Here is a 19501-nt window from a genome sequence, read left to right as displayed (position 1 = left end):
CTGCCATTGGCTCCCTTGTATTTTTACTAGACTCTGTCCTGGGCAATTTCATTTACTCTATTTCTTTATCATCCTTCAGCAAGTTACCCTCTAATTAAACATCTCTAGCCCTTGTCACTATGCTGGATTCCACATGCACTCTTATAATTCTCAGCTGGATATCTTCAAATGAATGCCTCCTCTCAGGTCCCCTAAGCGTCACCACCAGCTGGGCTCAAATGCTTCTATTCATTTTGGACATCATCTGCTCCTTCATACTCCACATTCAACAGTTTGCCATTTACCACTGATACCTGTTGAATTTACCTCTTTTGTATCCCCATCCACCTTTCTATTCCTACTGTTTATTATCTCTCGATGGAATTAACTCAATAATCTTTTAATTGGTTTTCTTCCCTCACTGTCCTTTCACTTCTGCCTTCAAACCTCAAAATACTACTAGTAAAATCTTCACGTTACTCCCTTAGTCGCAACCTGTGATGGATCTACACTACCTAGATTCTAAATTCCCTAGCAAGCATTCACGGTACTTTATGATTGGCCCCAGACTATCTTTCTAGACTTAGCTGCCACTACATATCCTCATCATCCTATACTCTAACCACTGGGTATAAACTGTTCCCCTAGACTACTCTGTACTCTCCTGCCTCCATACTTTAACTTTTAATTATGCCTCCAAATACCTAACTTTTAATTATGTGTTTCTGTTTACCTATCACCTTGAAGGGACAAGGTAATGTTTGTCATTGTATCTACAGGGCTTTACATATTATCTAGCACATAATAGTTCAAATAATTGTTCAATGAATTACACATCTTCACCTATCATTATTCTACCCACTCTTCAAAACCTAGCTCAAAAACTATAATCTCTTGAATAAAATCTAATAAAATATTTTTAATCCCAGCTATCCACTCCCAATAGTTATCCCTCCTCTGCACACTATAATATAGCTCATCACAATAGTATACATCCTCAAAGTATGCTCCTTGGAACATGGTCATTCATGAGCTGAACCAAGATTTATCACCTAAAATCTGAAAGTGATTATGTTTTCCCAATTTGTAGGGGGAAAAAACTAAGACACTACATAGAATTTCTTCAATTAAGGGTTCCCTCCCATTATTTGTTTTAAACCTTTTAGATGTCCTAGCAAAAAAATCATGATATAATTAAAAACATATTTCAGGATGTTGTGCAAATAGTACCATGACTTCTAAGTGTTCTGACAATGGAACAAGTTTGAGACTCATGGTTTAAACATACTTTACCTTTTACTATGCCTGTATATGTGTTTCTTCCTACCATCTTTTAAACCTGTTGGGGGTGGGGACTGCCCCCCAAACCCTAGAACAAAACAGGTGCTCAATAAATGTCTTGTTAATTGAACTCTTTCATACTTCTGTTACTGCACTTAAAACATTTTCTGAACCTTCTTGAAATAACACTATTTTTTAAAGAATGGCTACTATAATAAATAGAACTACATGGAATATCAAGCTGTAACATTCTATAGGTTCTGAACATGAGGCAAATCCAGATTCTATTACCAAAGATCGCCAATTTGTAAAGATTTATATAAAAAAAAGAATTACAGAATCCAGTGGTAGGTAGGATGGGTGAGATTTACTGAGGAGAAATAAACATTTTGTTAAAATTTCCAATTACTTTATAGGTTTTGATCTTGACTGAGGATAAGCAAGCCAGTAAGAATGCAAATTTAACTTAGGAAAAGATTAAAATAAAAATTCATTTTTAATTTGATTACTACTTGTACTTGGAAACCTCTATTTTCAAATTTTTGAGGCTTCATGAGGATGCTGTACTTTTTTTTTTTTTCCACTCTTATCACCCAGGCTGGAGTGCAGCAGCACCATCTCGGCTCACCGCAATCTCCATCTTCCAGGTTTGAGTGATTCTCGTGCCTCAGCCTCCCAAGTAGCTGGGATTACAGGTGTGTGCCACTACACCTGGCTAATTTTTTTTGTTTGTTTGTTTAAGTAAAGATGGGGTTTCATCATGTTGGCCAAGCTAGTCTCAAACTCTGGGCCTCAAGTGAACCACCCGCCTCGGCCTCCCTAAGTGCCGGGATTACAGGCATGAGCTGCCACACTTGGCAAAGTATGCTGTACTCTTACCCCAATCCAAAAAATATTCTGCCAACTAAAAAGCAATCACAAAACCAAATAATCTTCAGCTATATTTTAAGAAAGCCTTTTTATCCCATACATGTACCATTTTTTAACAGTAACAATATGGAAATCAAGAATAATTTTAACAAAGCTATACACAAGCTTATTTTCAACAAGATATCATAAATGGCAAAATTAAAAATTTAAATTTAGCTTTATTAGTGTCACTGGTGATGCATCTTTTCTAATGACAGCCTTTCAAAACTAGAAAAAGCCATCTTCAGCCTACATGGCAATATTCTTAAAGTTTTCAAAAATATCATCATTTAAAAATCGGATTTGGAAGAGGTAAAAATTCATACTAATATTTGACGTTTTCTAAAGTTCTTTTCATAATTTCCTATTAAGTATTTTCTATTCCTTTCCACTTAGATGATCTTCTCCCTGTTTCTAATGTTAATTGCTATTTCTCACAGTTGCCTCAAATGGATGAATGAGATCCCTTCTAAAATATAACTTTCTTGAGAATAGATATGTTATCTAACAGAGAAAATTGTACCTATAGCAATGCGTGGTCAAAACTGTATTTTTGATAGTAAAAATTTAAAAATCTGTGTTGGGACTTTCAAAATATGTTACCGCCTTTGAAAAAGGCAATATACACACCAGTAGCCCAATTTGGAGTTCATTCTGAGAATTAATCAGCTTTTGGAAACTGAAAGAGCAGACCTCAATTTTAGTCCTACTTCTCGTGAAAATACATATAGATAATATAAAAATCATAAATATTTATAAATTATTTATAGATTACATGCATTGCTGCTTTAAGCATCACAAAAAACAAACAAAAAGATATTTCAAAAGGTAAAATAATAACAGAACATACTTAAGTCCTAATATTTTCTTCTCTCACCCCAGTGGGTCATACTGTCTACTTCCTGAGATGCTGAGACTACTCTAGAAACCACAGTGAAGCATACAGAATTATTTGTAGTTTCCAGAAATACTATGCTGTTTCATGCCTTGCACTCACTGTAGTTCAGCATTCGGAATGCCCCAGTTAAACCTTCCTAAAAAGTTCAGTAGTAATATTCAACTCCTTCAAGAATCAATTCAAATATAAACACCTCTATGATAGACTAGTCTCCTTCTCTTCCTTATCTCGTCTCACTTGTCATCCCCACATTCACCCCTTCCGCTTCAGATTTATGTCATCTTCCTTTAAATTCCTCTTGTACTTTGTTCATATATCCATTACAGAATTATTCTATTTTTAAATAACTGTTTCCCTACTCAACTACAAACCACTTAAGGGCAGGGAACTTATCTTTTGATCTCAGGGACATGAATGCCTAATTCTAGAAGATACTTAAATACTTGCACAATTATTCTACCCTAACACCCTCATTATACAGATAAGGAAACTGAGATTCAAGTTATATGCTGTGTCCAGGGTACTAATGCTATTGGGCTGCTCCCTAATGAGAATGTGGTATCCTCTTTACCTAATATACCTCATTTATTGCTCACTAGAAAGCTCAGCAGTATAGGGAACGGCTTTAAAGTCTCTTTATACTTTGAAAATAAGTTCCTTTAGTGTCTTACAAATATATTCCAGAAGACAACAGAAAATTCAAATAATATCTAAGTGATTCATTGGTTTCATTTCTAAAATACCATATACCACTTTGAGATATTTACAAATAAGCTATGAGTCATCTATATGCTGAAAATCACACTCCCATGAACACTCTATAGAATATTGTTTTGAAACATCTATATACCTTAGTTGCATTTCAAACAGTTGTGACCTATGCTTTTCTCAAAGTTGTGCCCATTGGAAGCAGTTAGTAATGACTCAGATTTTAGGCTAGAAGAACTGATGTCCTAGTATCCACAAGTGTGGTCTCGCAAACCTGATGTGTTTGCATACATCAAATACAAAAAAGCGAGGGACTCCAACTTTAATTAACTATTTGAGGTCATACTACTTTTTGCTACTAAAATAGCAAGAATTTTACCTCTAATGGCCTAAGAATGTCAGAAATACATTATTTTTATAAACTATAATGTTGTAAGTTTAATTTCTAAATATGGATACTATTAGATCACATGGGAATATAAGTATTCTGGGCATTAACGACTGAGAATGATGATTCTAAGCATTTAGAAATTTACCTTTATGTAGTTTCTTAGTCTGCTCTTTTTTAAGACCAAGAAATGTTTATTATACGCCGGGCGCGGTGGCTAGGGCCTGTAATCCCAGCACTTTGGGAGGCCGAGGCGGGCGCATCACCTGAGGTCAGGAGCTTGAGACCAGCCTGGCCAACATGGCGAAACCCCATCTCTACCAAAAATACGAAGATTAGCCGGGCTCGGTGACAACTAATCCCAGCTACTCGGGAGGCTGAGGCACGAGTATCGCTTGAACCCGGAGGCGGAGGTTGCAGTGGGCTGAGATCACGCCACTGGACTCCAGCCTGGGCTATAGAGGGAGACTCAGAGAAAAGAAAATAAATAAATAAATAAATGTTTATTACACACAGAGCTTTTGAAAACACCAGTAATTCAAACCCATATGCTATCTCTTAGCACTTTCATTCAGTCATTCTCTTGCCTCATTCTAAATCATTATTCCCACATCTGATAGATTAGATGAACTCTAAGGTTCTTCCAGGTCTAAAATCTTGTGACATCAATCAGGAGGATACTTTATAACTTCAAAATAATAACGTGAATGGATTGTTTTTTATGTGAGTCACAGCAATAATGCACTGTGGAGACAAGGGTAACAAACATACTACAGAAATACAAAATTACTAAAGTATTAAAAGTAATTTACAAAGCAAATATGTGAATAATTATTCTATTACTAAATAATCCTACTCTATGAAAGGATTCAAGAAGAGGTTCCTTAAAGAGAGCTCACTTAACGAAGACAGGCACTATGTTAACTGTTTTTGGTGAAAAAAATCACCGTTAGTCTTGAAAATAGCATATGGGAAGCCAATGACAAAGGTTACTTTTAAATTACAGTGACAAATCAAGAACCAAAAAATTAACACAATTTCTAGGAGCTATTCTGTAAGAGCACAAGTATAATGCCCAGTTTCAGATATGAAGTATACACTCATATTATTCAACGACTGCTACTACTTACATTAAAATGGCTAACACTTATACTTGGCTAACTATGGGAGCAGCACTGTTGATTTCACATTTATTAACTCATTAAATCCTCAAAGCAACTCTATGAGAGGAGTACTATTATTATCCCCGCTTGATAGATGAGGAAACTGAGGCCAAAAAGGTTAAGTGACTTGCTCAACTTAAATTCACTCTAATAGTAAACAGTCAAACTACTATTCCACTTCAACTACCAATACCAAAAACATTGAATTTTTCCACTCCCGAAAAATTTAAACTTTAGAAATTAACTTGGCTGACACAGACTATACAATTATTATAAAACAATACATTCATTTTAGTATCCCCCTCTTGTGTTAAATAATTGGATATATGGGTGGCGGATACCAAGAGCACAGTATCATCTGACTTGCCTATGACTTCTGGTAGAATAAACATAAATGTATAAACTTTTAAAAATGTGTGTTGATGCATTCCCTATTATTGCAAAAATTGGGTGTCCTCAGATGAAACGGAGAGAAAAGATCAGTAGTATGCAAAAGTAACCACTAACCATTTAGTAACACTCCATAAATCTTCGATGACCGACATGGGTAGTAAATGATAAAATTATTTTTTAATGGTTTAAGACACCTTTTCACATAAGCCAAAATTATTTTTCTAGAGATATTTCATCCTAAACGCTGTTTTAAATGTCATGCTAAAACTGTCTAAAAGTTGCAGGTCCAACTTCCATCCCACAAAAACTGTTCCTCTGCCTACACGTGCAATTCTTCCTACGGGACCCATTCCATTTCACATCTGCAAACTATACCCAGCTCTTCAGCGCTGCAGACCCGGGTTTCCTTCTCAGTCTACGCGCACGCCGGGTTCGGCCCACACCCACCACACCCCTCCGGTCCCCGCCCAGCGCCGCTCCTCCTCCCGGGCTTCTCCAGCACCGACTCAGCACCTATCAGCGCCGCCCCCAGGCCCCTGGCCCAGCCCATCCTCGGGCACGTGTGAGTGTGTGTTTTGTGTCAGTCTGTCAGTGCCACCGGGGACCGGGCTCGCTTACCGAGAGAGAAGCGCTAACTTCTGCTCCAGCATCATCTCCAGCTTCTGGCCCTGTTTGGAGATCCAGTGGTCCACTCCGTGCAGGCGGTAGCACGTCTCCAGCATCAACCTGAAGTCCGCCACGAACTCGGTGATGCCCCCGTACTGGCCGCTGGCGAACTTCTCTTCCATCTTCAGCAGACACATGCCCTGTCCGGGCTGCTGCGGGAAGGCGCGACCGCCCCGGCCCCCGCTGCGCGGCCCTTCCGCCACCTCCTCCTCCGCGGTGGCAACGCCCCCCAAGGGCTGCAGAAAGGGGGCGGTGAGGCCCCGGTGCTTCTCCTGCAGGAACTCGCCCAGGATGCGGTAGCCCTGCTGTAGCTCGTAGGTCAGCTCCTGCTCCTTGCAGCAACCGCCTCCGATCACCATCGCCTCCATCTCTTCCTCCTGATCGTCCGCGTCCTCCAGCGAGGAGGCACTCCTTCCGTGGGCCGGCCCTGAGGTCTGGGCCGCCGCTGCCACCTCCTCCTCGTCGTTCTCTCCTTCGGCCGCCGGTGGCGGCCGCTCTTCCTCCCCAGCCGGCTCCATCGCTCCCGGCGTCCCGGGCACACTCATGCCCCGGCAGGCCTAGGCTGGGCGGTGTGGAACAGCCGCTCGAGGTGCTGGGGGACGCGTGAGCGCGAGCCGCTTCCTCACGGCTCGGCCGCGGCGCGTAGCCCCCGCCACATCGGGCCTGGCTCTCCTCAGCCGCCGGCTCGGCTCGGTGCGCGCGGGGGTCTTGAGCTCACCGCCGGCGGGGCGGGGTTACATGGCGCGCGAGGAGGGGGGAGAGAAGAGGAGAGCCTAGGTGCCCTCCTCTCCCCTCCCCCCGGCGGCGGCGCGCGCACGGCCCTCGCCGGCCTCACCCCTCCGCACCCCGCCCGCCTGCTCTTCACCGGCCAGGCCCTGCCGGGTCGCCGCGGCCTCGGCGCGGCCTCGGCGCCCCACCCCCTCCCGGGCCAGCGGGGGGCTGGGAGGGGGCGAGGAGGAAGGGGGTTCTCCTCTCCCCTCCCCGGAGGGGGCCGCAGCGGCGGCTCCGACTCCTCCTCTCCCTCACACCCCCTCCCGCCCCCCTCTACCTGCGGGGGACACGGGCAGAAGGAGGCGGTGCACGGACGGGGCCCGGCGACAACTGTCAGTTAGAAGCCCCGCTGGGCGGTGAGGGGGGAGAAAGGGGAGGGGCAGGGAGAGAAGGGGGAGGGCACTCAGCCCCCCGGCTGGGAAGAGCTGTGGAGAGAAGCAAAGAAAGAGGCCCTGTCGCCATCCCCGGTGCGCATGCGTAGTAAAACAATTTCCCCCCCACCACCCTCCCGCCACCATCGTGCCCCGCCCCGCTACGCAAAAGGAAGAGCTTCGGCTCAGCTACAGGCCCAGAAGCCTGCTAGGGTTGCGCGGACCAATGATGTAATCAATCGTAGGCCAATCGAACATGTTGATGGAGGGGGAAGCAAGGCGCCTGCGCAGCTTAATTCGCTACCGCCTGGGAAGGTGGCCAAAAGGCTTTTTCTAAAGCAAGTGCTTCAAGAGGAAACTTCTTTTGCAAGACCCGTGTTAGCCCCCCCCAAACTAAAATTAAAGTTGCTAGATAACCTTTGTTAATGGCAAATGAATAGTGAGAAAGCGCAAAATGTAAATCTTCTCTACTATAAAATTTACATTCTGTTCCCACTCTTTCTCCCTTGTGACTGCGGGTCTTTTATATATAACCAGAATTTTGAGAAGTTTAGAAAGAAAGTTTAAGGACTCCACCATACGTTCACATGCAGAAGAAAAGGAGGTGATTTTTAGAACCCCAGCTCTTAACATCAATTCATATTTTGGAACTAATTCCATGTTTTCAGTTACAAATTTCCACCCTCCCGATTCTTGAGATCTGTTAAGAATAAAGAGAATGGAACCTCATTTAAACAAATTCTTGGGACTGAAAACAGTCAAAATAGTTCATGTCTGAGTTGTACAGCATTAAACAGTTGTTTGCATGGGCTGACAATCTCACTACATTTTACAATTACTGTTTAATGACTAAAAAGTGGACTCATCATTCACATTGGTTTACATGTTACTTAAAATTAGTCGGGAGGTAGGAATTCGTGGTTCCATAAAGCAAATACTATTATTTCCTCAAGTTCTATTTGAAAGACGCACATATTATTTTTTCTGGGTACACAGAACCCTCGTTAAAACCTAGAATTACCTAAACACAAAAACAAAATTACAGAAATCATGCATTTTAAAGGTAAAATGTGTATAACTAAATGATTAGGATACTCTGACTCTTGCAATTGTTTACTTCTCATTAATGTGAACTTTAAAGCAGTGATAAAAAAATTTTTTTAACCTCAAAGCTGTTTTTGTCCAGTAAGTTAAGTATCACTCTTAAGTAAAATAGTGAAGCGGGAACGCTCTTTTAGTTAGGGTATTCACACTGTCCTCCACACATACCTTTTATCTAGTATTCGAGGTCTCCTCTCATCAGACATTTGTAATATATAACGCATTTACAAGGTTCTCTCCCCTCAGAGAAGAGTCCACAGAACCTCAGCTCACAGAAAAAAATGCAGGGATCAGTCTTACTTCAGCACCTGGCAACCAAAAACTGTGTCTGACTAGACATTCCTCCTTTCTTTCGACAAAGCCCAGGAATCTGAAGCCCAACGTACCCAAGCAAACATCCTCTACTCTTTAGTCATTAGCCCTATTTCATGACTCTTGGACAATATTAGCTTACATTATTGAATCCTGTGCCACTAAGCACTTTATATTCATTGTCTCCTTTAATTCTCACAACAAGCCTATCAGCTAGGTATTAACCTTATTTTTCAGATGAGGAAACTGCCTCTTAGTTTAAGAAAGTTGTTAACCAAAATTAAAATCTAGGTCTGTCATACTTCAAAAACTCCAGGTGCCTAATTCCAAGTCATCTGGCAGAATTTCTAATTCCTCATACATAAAAGTGTAGGGAATTGCTAGAAATGTTGATAAAGGGTTTCTTAATTAAGATTATATAAAAGAGAAAGGTGTGGGTGAGTAGAAGGAACCTCAACTCTAGGTTATGAAGAGGTCAAGATGATAGCAACTTAACTATAATGAAAGTAGGATCGGGTCCTTGATCTTAAAAAAGAAACTCTATTACACAAGAAATATGGGCTGGGCACGGTGGCTGACACCTGTAATCCCAGCACTTTGGGAGGCTGAGGTGGACAGATCACCTGAGGTCAGGAGTTCTAGACCAGCCTGGCTAACATGGTGAAACCCCGTTTCTACTAAGAATACAAAAAATTAGCTGGGAGTGGTGGTGCGCACCTGTAATCCCAGCTACTCGGGAAGCTGAGGCAGAATTGCTTGAACCTGGGAGGCGGAGGTTGCAGTGAGCCGAGATCGTGCCATTGCACTCCAGCTTGGGCAACAAGAGCAAAACTCCATCTCAAAACAAACAAACAAAACAAGAAATATGTTGGTTGTAGGTATGTAGGTAAATTAGAAAATATAGGTAAGTGAGGAGAAAATTTGCCACTTAATCCTACCACCTAGAGAAAACCTCTATTAATACTTTGAGGTGGGATTTTTCTATTCATTCATCTATACTTTATTTATCTTAAATATACTAAAAATTGTGATCATACTATACATAATGTCCTTCATTTTCCTTTTTCCCCCATTAGTAATAATTACATGGAATGGACAGAATTGCATATCTAAAATCTCTACTTTATATTCTTGTCAACAATAGCCTAAATAGCCTGCCAATATGAATAAGTAGGGAATGGATTGGGAAAATTCTAAAGTAAAAGAAGTTCCAGACACAATAGAGGTACAAACAACAACAGCAATAACAGCTACAATTTATTGAGCACTTACTAGGTCTTAAATATTTGCTAAATACATACACAGTACTCACAATAGCCCCAGGAAATTATAGATGTATTTAAGTTTTGGATCAATGAGTAATCATTAGCTGAGTAGAAAGCTCTTTTCTACCCTACAATAAGCTCGACATTAAAGACTGACATTCCAATTAATATAATTAACCCTGGACTTATAGAACTGTTTTCTCATAATAATGCACATCTACTGCTAAATGACTACTCTCAAAGTTGTTTTCTTTTTCATGTTCAAAGAAAATTACATTTCTTTCCTCTCACTTTTCCAATAGAATACTCTTCAGTTCTACTCTAGAATCTATTAGGAAATTATTTGAAATAGAAATCAATTTAAGCCCTATAACTAGAGCTTTTTCTCTTGTTGAGCTGCTTTGCAGGGAGAAAATGGCATACATATACAAAATAATACTCTGCTGAAACACATAACACTGACTCCCAAGAATACTGCTTACTTACTCTTTGTCAAACACTGTTACATGCTACCAATATTAGATGTATCAGGACTCCCTTTTCAGTAACTATGGTTCTTGGAGTCCTGGATAACTTAAAAAAATAGAGACCTGTCTGGCTAAAGAAATTTAAAAGTTCTCTAACTCTCAACCGGACACCTTGGGAACTACAATATGGATATGTCCCACCCAGTTCCCAGGAGTACATTATGAAAAAGTTCATATACATCCCACATCCACTGCAATATCTCAAAACTCTCCTAGTAACAGCATCCTCCCATCACCACAAATACCAAGAGTATTAATCAAAGAGGGACAAGCCTGCCACTATATCCTTCACTCACAATTCCAAAGATGTTTGTCCTGGAAATTCTATCTTATTTATGTGAGCTCTTAGCATATTGTGATAGCATGACATCTTCACATCAAGTATACTGCTTGGCTAGCATCAATAATAGTTCAAACAAATAGCAACAATTTATATACTTTACATCAACTAGGGGAAAGGTGACAAACATTGTTTAAGACAGTTTGAAGCACAGGTTATCACCAAGGTCTGTGTTTGGAAGATAAAACATGCGAGATAAACAGAGGACTAACACTGATTAATTCTGGAGAAACATGGAGAAGAACTATAAACTGCTTAGCAGGGAGAAAACAGTTCTCTGATTTATAATAAAATCTATTCACAACACTTATTTGTAGTTACTTTTATAGTAGATAATATTCAAGTTATATTAAAGTGCTTCAAGCAAAATTTAGCAACTCCTGTAAGGCTTCCTGCTGTTCATCATCAAGTTGTGATACACATTCCAACCATAAATCTTCAGAAGTCTGTACCTGACGCACGACATTAGCTAGGCGTTTGGCACAAGGATCTTCATAGTTAATAGTCTCATTAATTTTTCCTTCTGCAATTATACTGATTATTTTGGGAAGATTGGAATTATTTGGACCAATTACAACTGGGTGGTTACTTTCAATTAGGTCACAGAGAAAACTCAAAGTCTGAATAGCTTCCTCTTTATCTTCATGCAGTGGAAGCCATGATAACCAGTGTGGAAGAACTTCATCTACATTTACACAGTTAGGCTTAAACTTCAAAATCTTCCCTATTGCTGAGATACAGTTCTCTGTAGCAATGACATTTTTTTTGGTTTTGGAATTTGCACACTTAATAACTTTTACCAGCAGTGGAACAGCTTCTGAACATAAAGAACGATAATCATCTCCACCAAACTGTGCCATGACACCCAGGCCATAAGCAGCAGCTTGCCTGACTTCAGGGTTGTTATCTCGCATATTTAGTAGCATTGGCCACCGAAAATATTCTACATATTTAAATGAAGTTGGACTGCAGTGCTCTATGATGTCATCAAATATGCACAATCCCCACTGTCTGTCTGGCCATGGCCTACTTGAACAAATTAGATTTACAATTAATGGAAGTAGTTGTTCAAACCATGGTAAAATCTTTTCCTTATAAGTACTAAATAATGAGTGCAAAATATCTGATACTTTGGTCAGAATATAAACATCACATTCATCCTCATCTTGCAGAGACATCTCAACCTGTTGATCATAGTTTTCTTCCTGTCTTTTCACCTGTCTCAATTCTTGGTTTTTAAAGTGCCCTTCAAGTTTTGCTTTCAGTATTCCTCCCAGTTCTTCCAAGTGTTCATCATTAAGGCAACCATCTCCCATAACTTCAATGGACTTTGCAAAAGAATTCATTATTTCTGAGAGCACATCTGTATCTGGTTCAGTACCAATAGCCTTGATTAAGGGGTCACATATGAATTGCCACATCTGTGCAAGATACTCTGGGCCACGAATTCTTGCACATTCCAGGAGAAAAGGCATGGACTCTGCTGCTGCCACTCGAACATTGTCATGGAAATAAAATTTCAGTAAAGGAACCATCAGCTTCACAACTTGTTCTGTATATTCCACAAACCCTTCCCTTAACTCCTTAGCATAGTAAACCAACATTTGGCAAGCAGTTGCTTTTGCTTCAAGTCCTGAAGTTTTAATTCCAAAACTCTGCTGGTCTCCAAGATTTACAAATTGCCAGCCATCATCGTCACTCATATTTTCCACATCCTGTGTGTCTAAGAGAGCAACATCAGGTTTAGCTGAAGCAGTCTTAATAAGAGGCTCGATAACCAGTGGAAGGTACTGTTGAAAATCTTTTCCAAGAATTTTACACATTCTAGCCCATGCTGAAACCATGTAAGAGGTCTGAGGGTCATCATCTTCCATATTATTTAAGTCTGATTGTGTCTTCAACAACAGCTGCATCACATTTGATGCATCTTGCATAAATTTTTCCTTCCCAACAGCAAGACCAATATGGCTAATGCACTCGATAGTTTTTCCTCTCAGAAGCTTGAGTTCCTTCTGAACAGCAAGCTCAACAATGTGCTTTAGTGAGGGCATGAATATATCATAATATGGGACAAATTTTTCTTCTATTGTATCTGCAACTGATGCAATGGTTGTCACAAGTTGTTCCAAAGCCAACTTAGTTCCATTCCGAATCAACTCTTGAAGTTTAATCACCAAGATGGAATGTAGATTTTTCACCATACTATCCACATATAGAACTAGCAATGATTTAGGGCAGTCTTCAATAAAAATAATAAGAGCAGAAGCTGCATGTGATTGCACACGCTGATTACCTTGATTTTCCATGGTACGTAACAGAGCTGCAATCACTGTTTCATGAAATTTCTTTTGGAAATTAGGTGCAAAATCTGTAGCCATCTGTCCAAGTGTAGTACAGGCTGCAGCCCTCACCCTTGGATGAGGATCCTGAAGAAAAAGCAAAACGGAGTTAACTGTTTCATCTAGAATTGATTCCATTTGTTGATGGCATCCTTCTCCAATGGCAGATAAGGCCATTAATCCAGCATGTCGATACTTCCAGTCAGGGCTCTGAAGCATCTGCATGATATGCTCCTTGGTCATTGGTAAAACAACTTTTCCACCAAGCCCACAAGCCAGTCTGTCTAGTGCACTCTCCGCAGCAACTGCATTGCTGTCAAAATCATCTTCTTCCATTTCATCAGCATTTACCCAGTCCTCATCATCTTGTAGATCAACCATCATTGCTAATATATGAGGAACTGCCTGTGCAATAATATTTGTATGTTTTTTCAACATCGGAGTGGCAGTTTCAGATAAGGTCACTATAACTTCGAGGGCCAGCTGGCGCTGCAGATTACTAAGCCTAGAGTCTCCACATAACTTCAAACTCAACTGTAGAGTATCTTCTAAATAAGGACCCAAGTACTTAGGTACGGTATCTGCAATCTCAACAAGGGATTCTAGCACTGAATCATCATCCTGGTAGCATGAGTCATTCACAGCCTGTAAGATTCCAGGAAGCAAGTCTGCAAAGTCTTTGAAAAGAGCAATATTATTCTCATTAGCAAGTACAAATGCAGCTGCAGCTCTAGCGGATAATGTCCTGATTGCTGGATGTTCTTGATCTTGAATACACTGGTCCAACAACCGTTTGATGATATCCAAATCATGCCGCTCTTGGGTCCCAAAAATCCCAGGAAAGTGCCAGAAAACGTGAAGTGCAACTTCCCATAGAACCACATTTTTGGAGTAGATTGAATCAATAAGAAACTTCAGACCTTCCGGCCAGTGGTTAGTGCCATCCTCATCTATCAAATTCCTGGCCAGCACTGCAAAAATATCACAAAGTTTTTTCCTCATGCTAGCATGTGTTTCTAACTTAACAGCCAGAATCAGTTCAATCTTGACATCCCTCTGAACATCAGCAGGCAGACTTGGATAAACCTCCTCAAACCCAGAGGACAAAAGCCGTCGTAGCAGTGCGGCAGCCATTTGTCTCACCTCATAACCTGCTCTTCTATTTCTGACGGCATCTAAGAGGAAGGTAGTCTTACACAGACCTGGGATATTTTCATAGATTTCCTCTGCTTGCCTCCGCACCATACAGCTTGGATTGATCAGGTTCTTCAGAAGCTGGTAAAACTCTTGCTTTTCTGACACGGTCGCCGGCACCCCTGCAGACGCGGTCGCCGCCATTGCGCTCTGTCAAAGCTACCGCGACCGGGAAGGAGGGAGGGGGTCTGCGGCTCGAAGCAGTGACGTAGGCGAGGCGCCGGCGGGGATGGGCGGGGTGCTTCTCCCTCCTCTGCCCAGAAACTCTAGCTGCGCTCTGGCAGGTTGCGAGCTAGGTTTTGGAGAGAGGTGAGAGCCGTGTGGAGGCCAATGACATCCTCCATTTGTTTTTCAATAAGATAAACGTGCACTTGCAGACGAGAGAAGAAAAGCATTGATTAGAATGGGATCATGACTTTTTTTTTTTTTTTGGATACAAGGTCTGGCTGTGTCACCTAGGCTGGAGTATAGCGGCGCGATCCCTGCTCACTGCAGCCTCAACCTCCTGGGCTCAAGCGATCCTCCCCGCCTCAGTTCCCCCAGTAGCTGGGACCACAGGCGCGCGCCACCACGCCCGGCTAATTGTGTTTTTTATAGAGACAGGGTTTCGCCATGTTGCTCAGGCTAGTCTCGAACTCCTGGGCTCAGGTGATCTGCCCGCCTCGGCCTCCCAAAGTACTGGGAATACAGGTGTGAGCCACTGCTTCTGGTCAGATTATGAGTGATTTTTTCCTTTTATTTCTAAACTATATTGTTACTTTGATAATTTTAAAACAATAAGTCTATCTTGAAAACATGCCAAGTGAAAGAAACCAGTCACAACCACATATTGTATGATTCCATTTGTATGAAAGGTACCAAACAGGCAAATTGTATAACAGAAATCAGTGGTTGCCAGAGGTTGGGGGGAGGGGAGGATAGAGAATGACTGCTATCAAATAGGGTGTTTCTTTCTGAGTGATGAAATGTTCTAAAATTAATTGTGATGGTTGCACAATTCTGTGATTATACTAAAAACCATTGAGTTGTTAAATTTAAATTGGTGAATTGTATGGCATATAAATAATACTACAATAAAGCTTTATAAAATAATAAGTGTGATAATAAAATAATAATTACTTCCCCACTACCACATCTAATGCAGTAGAGTGGTAGCTCAAAATCTGGTGTGTGTCAGAATCACTTGGCCTGTTGGTTATAATAAAGAATGGGAAAGACAACTGAGTAAAGTATGGTAGAAAGTGATCTGAACTAATAATCAGAAGACAGACTTGCATCCTGGCCTTGTCACTAAATTAATTTTGTATCCTGGGACAAGTTACTCAAGATTTTCCTTGCATCTTGTCTAAACTGAAATATGAAGGGATGCGGTTACTAGAATCCTAACTAACCATTAGTGGGAAGCTGCTGAGGTTATTCCAAGAAACAAATGTTGATGAAACTAAATTTGTTTCTTTTTTTTTTTTTTTTTTTTTTTGTGAGATGAAGTCTCGCTCTGTCACCAGGCTGGAGTGCAGTGGTGCGATCTCAACTCACTGCAACCTCTGCCTCCTGGGTTCAAGCAATTCTCCTGCTTCAGCCTCCTGAGTAGCTGGGACTATGGGCGCATGCTACCACGCCCAGCTAGTTTTTGTATTTTAGTAGAGACGGGGTTTCACTATGTTTGGTCAGGATGGTCTCGATCTCTTGACCTCGTGAGCCACCCGCCTCGGCCTCCCACAGTACTAGGATTACAGGTGTAAGCAACCGCGCCTGGCCAATTTGTTTCTTTAATTCAGGCAGGTGTGTCAATCAAAAACAAGTTTCATTCCTATAACAATGATTAGGTCTTACTTTTGTATTAGCACTTGCCACACTCATTTTGACCCTTATACAGAATTGAGAGATTGCTAGGATAGGTATAATACTAAATTTAGGTGAGAAGCGGAAACTAAGGGAAGTTACAGGATTTGCCTAGGATGGCACACCTGAGTCTCAATTCTACCTCTTCTGAAAGTGACACTGATGCTCTTTTCACCATATTGCTTCCCCATTAACTACTCTTGGTTTTGCAGCATGATCAGAGGCTTCACTTACTGCAAATTCTGTCTTAAACTTTTCTAAGCAGCCTTAATTTTGTTTTTGTAAAGTGCTGCCGCATATACCCACAAAAATTAGAAAGTCGTAGCTTTTACATTAACCAGATGATAGACAAAGTAGGTAGTCTCATAAATTACATTGTAGCCGAGCATGGTGGCTCACTCCTGTAATCCCAGCACTTTGGGAGGCTGAGGCAGGCAGATCACGAGATCAAGAGATCAAAACCATTCTGGCCAACACGGTGAAACCCCGTCTCTACTAAAAGTACCAAAATTAGCTGGGCGTGGTGGCACATGCCTGTAGTCCCAGCTACTCGGGAGGCTGAGGCAGGAGAATCGCTTGAACCTGGGAGGCAGAGGTTGCAGTGAGCCGAGATTGCATCACTGCACTCCAGCCTGGTGACACAGCAAGACTCTGTCTCATAAAAAAGACACTGTAATATGAAACAGAGCTATTTTCTAAAACAGAATTTCTCATTCTGTAGACTGAAAACCAACTGCATTAGAATTGCTTGGGATACCTATTTTAAAATATAGATGTTAGGGCCCAAGTTCCTATTAACCCAGAATTCTGGGGGGACTGAGGACTAAGAATGTACAATTTCAACCAGCACATTGGGTTTTTATATAAATACCAACATTTGAGAATCACTGATAAGATCAATTCTGGTTCTAAGATTATGACTACAGTTGTGCATTCATTGGTTTTCTTTCTTTCTTTGTTTTTTTTTTTTTTTTAGATGGAGTCTCGCTCTGTCACCTAGGCTGGAGGGCAGTGGCACCATCTCAGCTCACTGCAACCTCTGCCTCCTGGGTTCAAGCAATTCTCCTGCCTCAGCCTCCTGAGTAGCTGGGATTACAGGCATGCACCACCACACCCAGCTAATTTTTATATTTTTAGTAGACACAGGGTTTCATCATGTTGGCCAGGCCGGTCTCAAACTTCTGACCTCAAGTGATCCACCTGCCTCAGCCTCCTAAAGTACTAGGATTACAGGCATGAGCCACCACACCTGACCCATTCATTGGTTTTCTTACTGTTCCTTCAAAAAGTCTAACTGGAGGGACTTTGCATTTGCCGTTTCAGGAAATGTTAATAATAATTAATTAATTACTTAATACTATATCCATTAGCATATGAAAGACATTGAAAAAAACCACAGTGATACACCACCACAGACCTACCACAATGCTTTAAGTTTAAAAGTCTGACAAAGCCAAGGGTTGCTGAGGATGTGGAACAACAGGAAACTCAGTTATATTTTTGTTGAGAGTATAGGTAAATTGGTACAACCTCTTTGAAAAAAATGTTTGAGCTGGGCGCAGTGGCTCATGCCTGTAATTCCAGCACTTTGGGAGGCTATTGGGAGGCTAAGTTGGGCAGATCACCTGAGGTCAGGAGTTCGAGACCAGCCTGGCCAACATGGTGAAACCTCGTCTCTACTAAAAATACAAAAATATTTAGCTGGACTTGGTGGTGTGCGCATGTAGTCCCAGCTACTCAGGGAGGCTGAAGCAGGAAAATTGCTTGAACCCAGGAGGTGGAGGTTGCAGTAAGCCAAGATCACACCACTGCACTCCAGCCTGGGTGACAGAGGGAGACTCCATCTCAAAAAAAAAAAAAAAAGAAAAAAGAGAAAGGAAAAGAAAAAAATGTTTGAAAAATTCTGGGTTAAGATTATGCAATTATTTGGCCGGGTGCAGTGGCTCATGCCTGTAATCCCAGCACTTTGGGAGGCCGAGTTGGGCGGATCACGAGGTCAGGAGATTGAGACCATCCTGGTCAACATGGTGAAACCCCATCTCTACTAAAAATACAAAAATTAGCTGGGCGTGGTGGCGCGTGCCTATAGTCCCAGCTACTTGGGAGGCTGAGGCAAGAGAATTGCTTGAACCCGGGAGGCGCAGGTTGCAGTGAGCCAAGATTGTACCACTGCACTCCAGCCTGGTGACAGAGCGAGACTGCGTCTCAAAACAAAAAGAAAGAAAAAGATTATGCAATTATTCAATTAGTCTCTCAGCAAGCATTCATTGAGGGTACACTCAAGCATGGTGCTGAGTTGCTGGTATTAAAGACTAAATTCATGAAGATATGTGAATCTCATAGTAAACAGAGATAGTAAATGTCACATAGCGTAGTGATCACTGTAGTAATGATAAGCCTGCCATGGAGCCATATGGGGTTATGGAGGCAGCTAATTTACTCTGGGTATGGGGTTGATCAAGTAAGACTTCCCAGAGAAGATATCAGAGTTGACTTTTGAAGAATGAGTCCTCATTAACCATTTGAAAGAGAGCAAGTTGTTCTAAGTAAAGGGTACAGCTTTTTCAGACACAGAGAGGCCTTCAGGTGTACTGTGATGAGAGTTCTGCCAGTGTTTCAGTAATGCTGGGGCAGTGAGCATGGGATTTGAGGGGGTCTGGGGATGACACAGGAAGCTGGAAGGAGGAAGACAGAAAGTTAAATAAAGGCCAGATCATGAAGGGTATCATATCTGTCAGGCCTCTAGCCCAAGCTAAGCCATCATATCCCCTGTGACCTGTATGTATACATCCAGATAGTCTGAAGTAACTGAAGAATCACAAAAGAAGTGAAAATGGCCTGTTCCTGCCTTAACTGATGACATTCCAACCCAAAAGAAGTGAAAATGGCCTGTTCCTGCCTTAACTGATGACATTACCTTGTGAAATTCCTTCTCCTGGCTCATCCTGGCTCAAAAGCTCCCCCACTGAGCACCTTGTGACCCCCACCCCTGTCAGCCAGAGAACAACCCCCTTTGACTGTAATTTTCCTGTACCTACCCAAATCCTATAAAAC

General features: G+C 41.6%; 2 protein-coding genes across 4 annotated transcripts in view; both read right to left on the bottom strand.

Moving 5' to 3' along the window:
* Window positions 1-7692, bottom strand: part of BRD10 (bromodomain containing 10) — an 86282-nt gene extending 78590 nt beyond the window's left edge. Inside the window, exons 1-2 of one of the 2 annotated variants that reach the window (XM_063788722.1) lie at window positions 7596-7692; window positions 6338-7158 (exon numbers count right to left, since the gene is read on the bottom strand). In XM_063788722.1, coding sequence (XP_063644792.1) covers window positions 6338-6930 — 593 coding nt within the window. In that variant the 5' untranslated portion in view covers window positions 6931-7158; window positions 7596-7692. Of the gene's footprint in view, window positions 1-6337 lie in introns of both variants that reach the window. The other variant, XM_016960560.4, reaches the window with a different exon arrangement.
* Window positions 7693-10184: 2492 nt separating this feature from the next.
* RANBP6 (RAN binding protein 6) lies at window positions 10185-14821 on the bottom strand. Of its 2 annotated transcripts, XM_009456285.2 has the most exons (2): window positions 14614-14802; window positions 10185-13498 (listed from the first exon to the last, which is right to left on the bottom strand). In XM_009456285.2, the coding sequence occupies exons 1-2, from the start codon at window positions 14626-14628 to the stop codon at window positions 11432-11434; spliced, it is 2082 nt and encodes a 693-aa protein (XP_009454560.1). In that variant the 5' UTR covers window positions 14629-14802; the 3' UTR covers window positions 10185-11431. The 2 variants fall into 2 exon arrangements, with proteins under 2 accessions (XP_009454560.1, XP_528532.2); XM_528532.7 differs by having other exon boundaries at window positions 10185-14821.
* Window positions 14822-19501: the final 4680 nt, after the last annotated feature.

This window comes from Pan troglodytes, chromosome 11 (assembly GCF_028858775.2).
Source record: "Pan troglodytes isolate AG18354 chromosome 11, NHGRI_mPanTro3-v2.0_pri, whole genome shotgun sequence".
In the NCBI taxonomy this organism is placed as follows: Eukaryota; Metazoa; Chordata; class Mammalia; order Primates; family Hominidae; genus Pan; species Pan troglodytes.
This window is presented reverse-complemented; position numbering and strand designations above follow the sequence as displayed.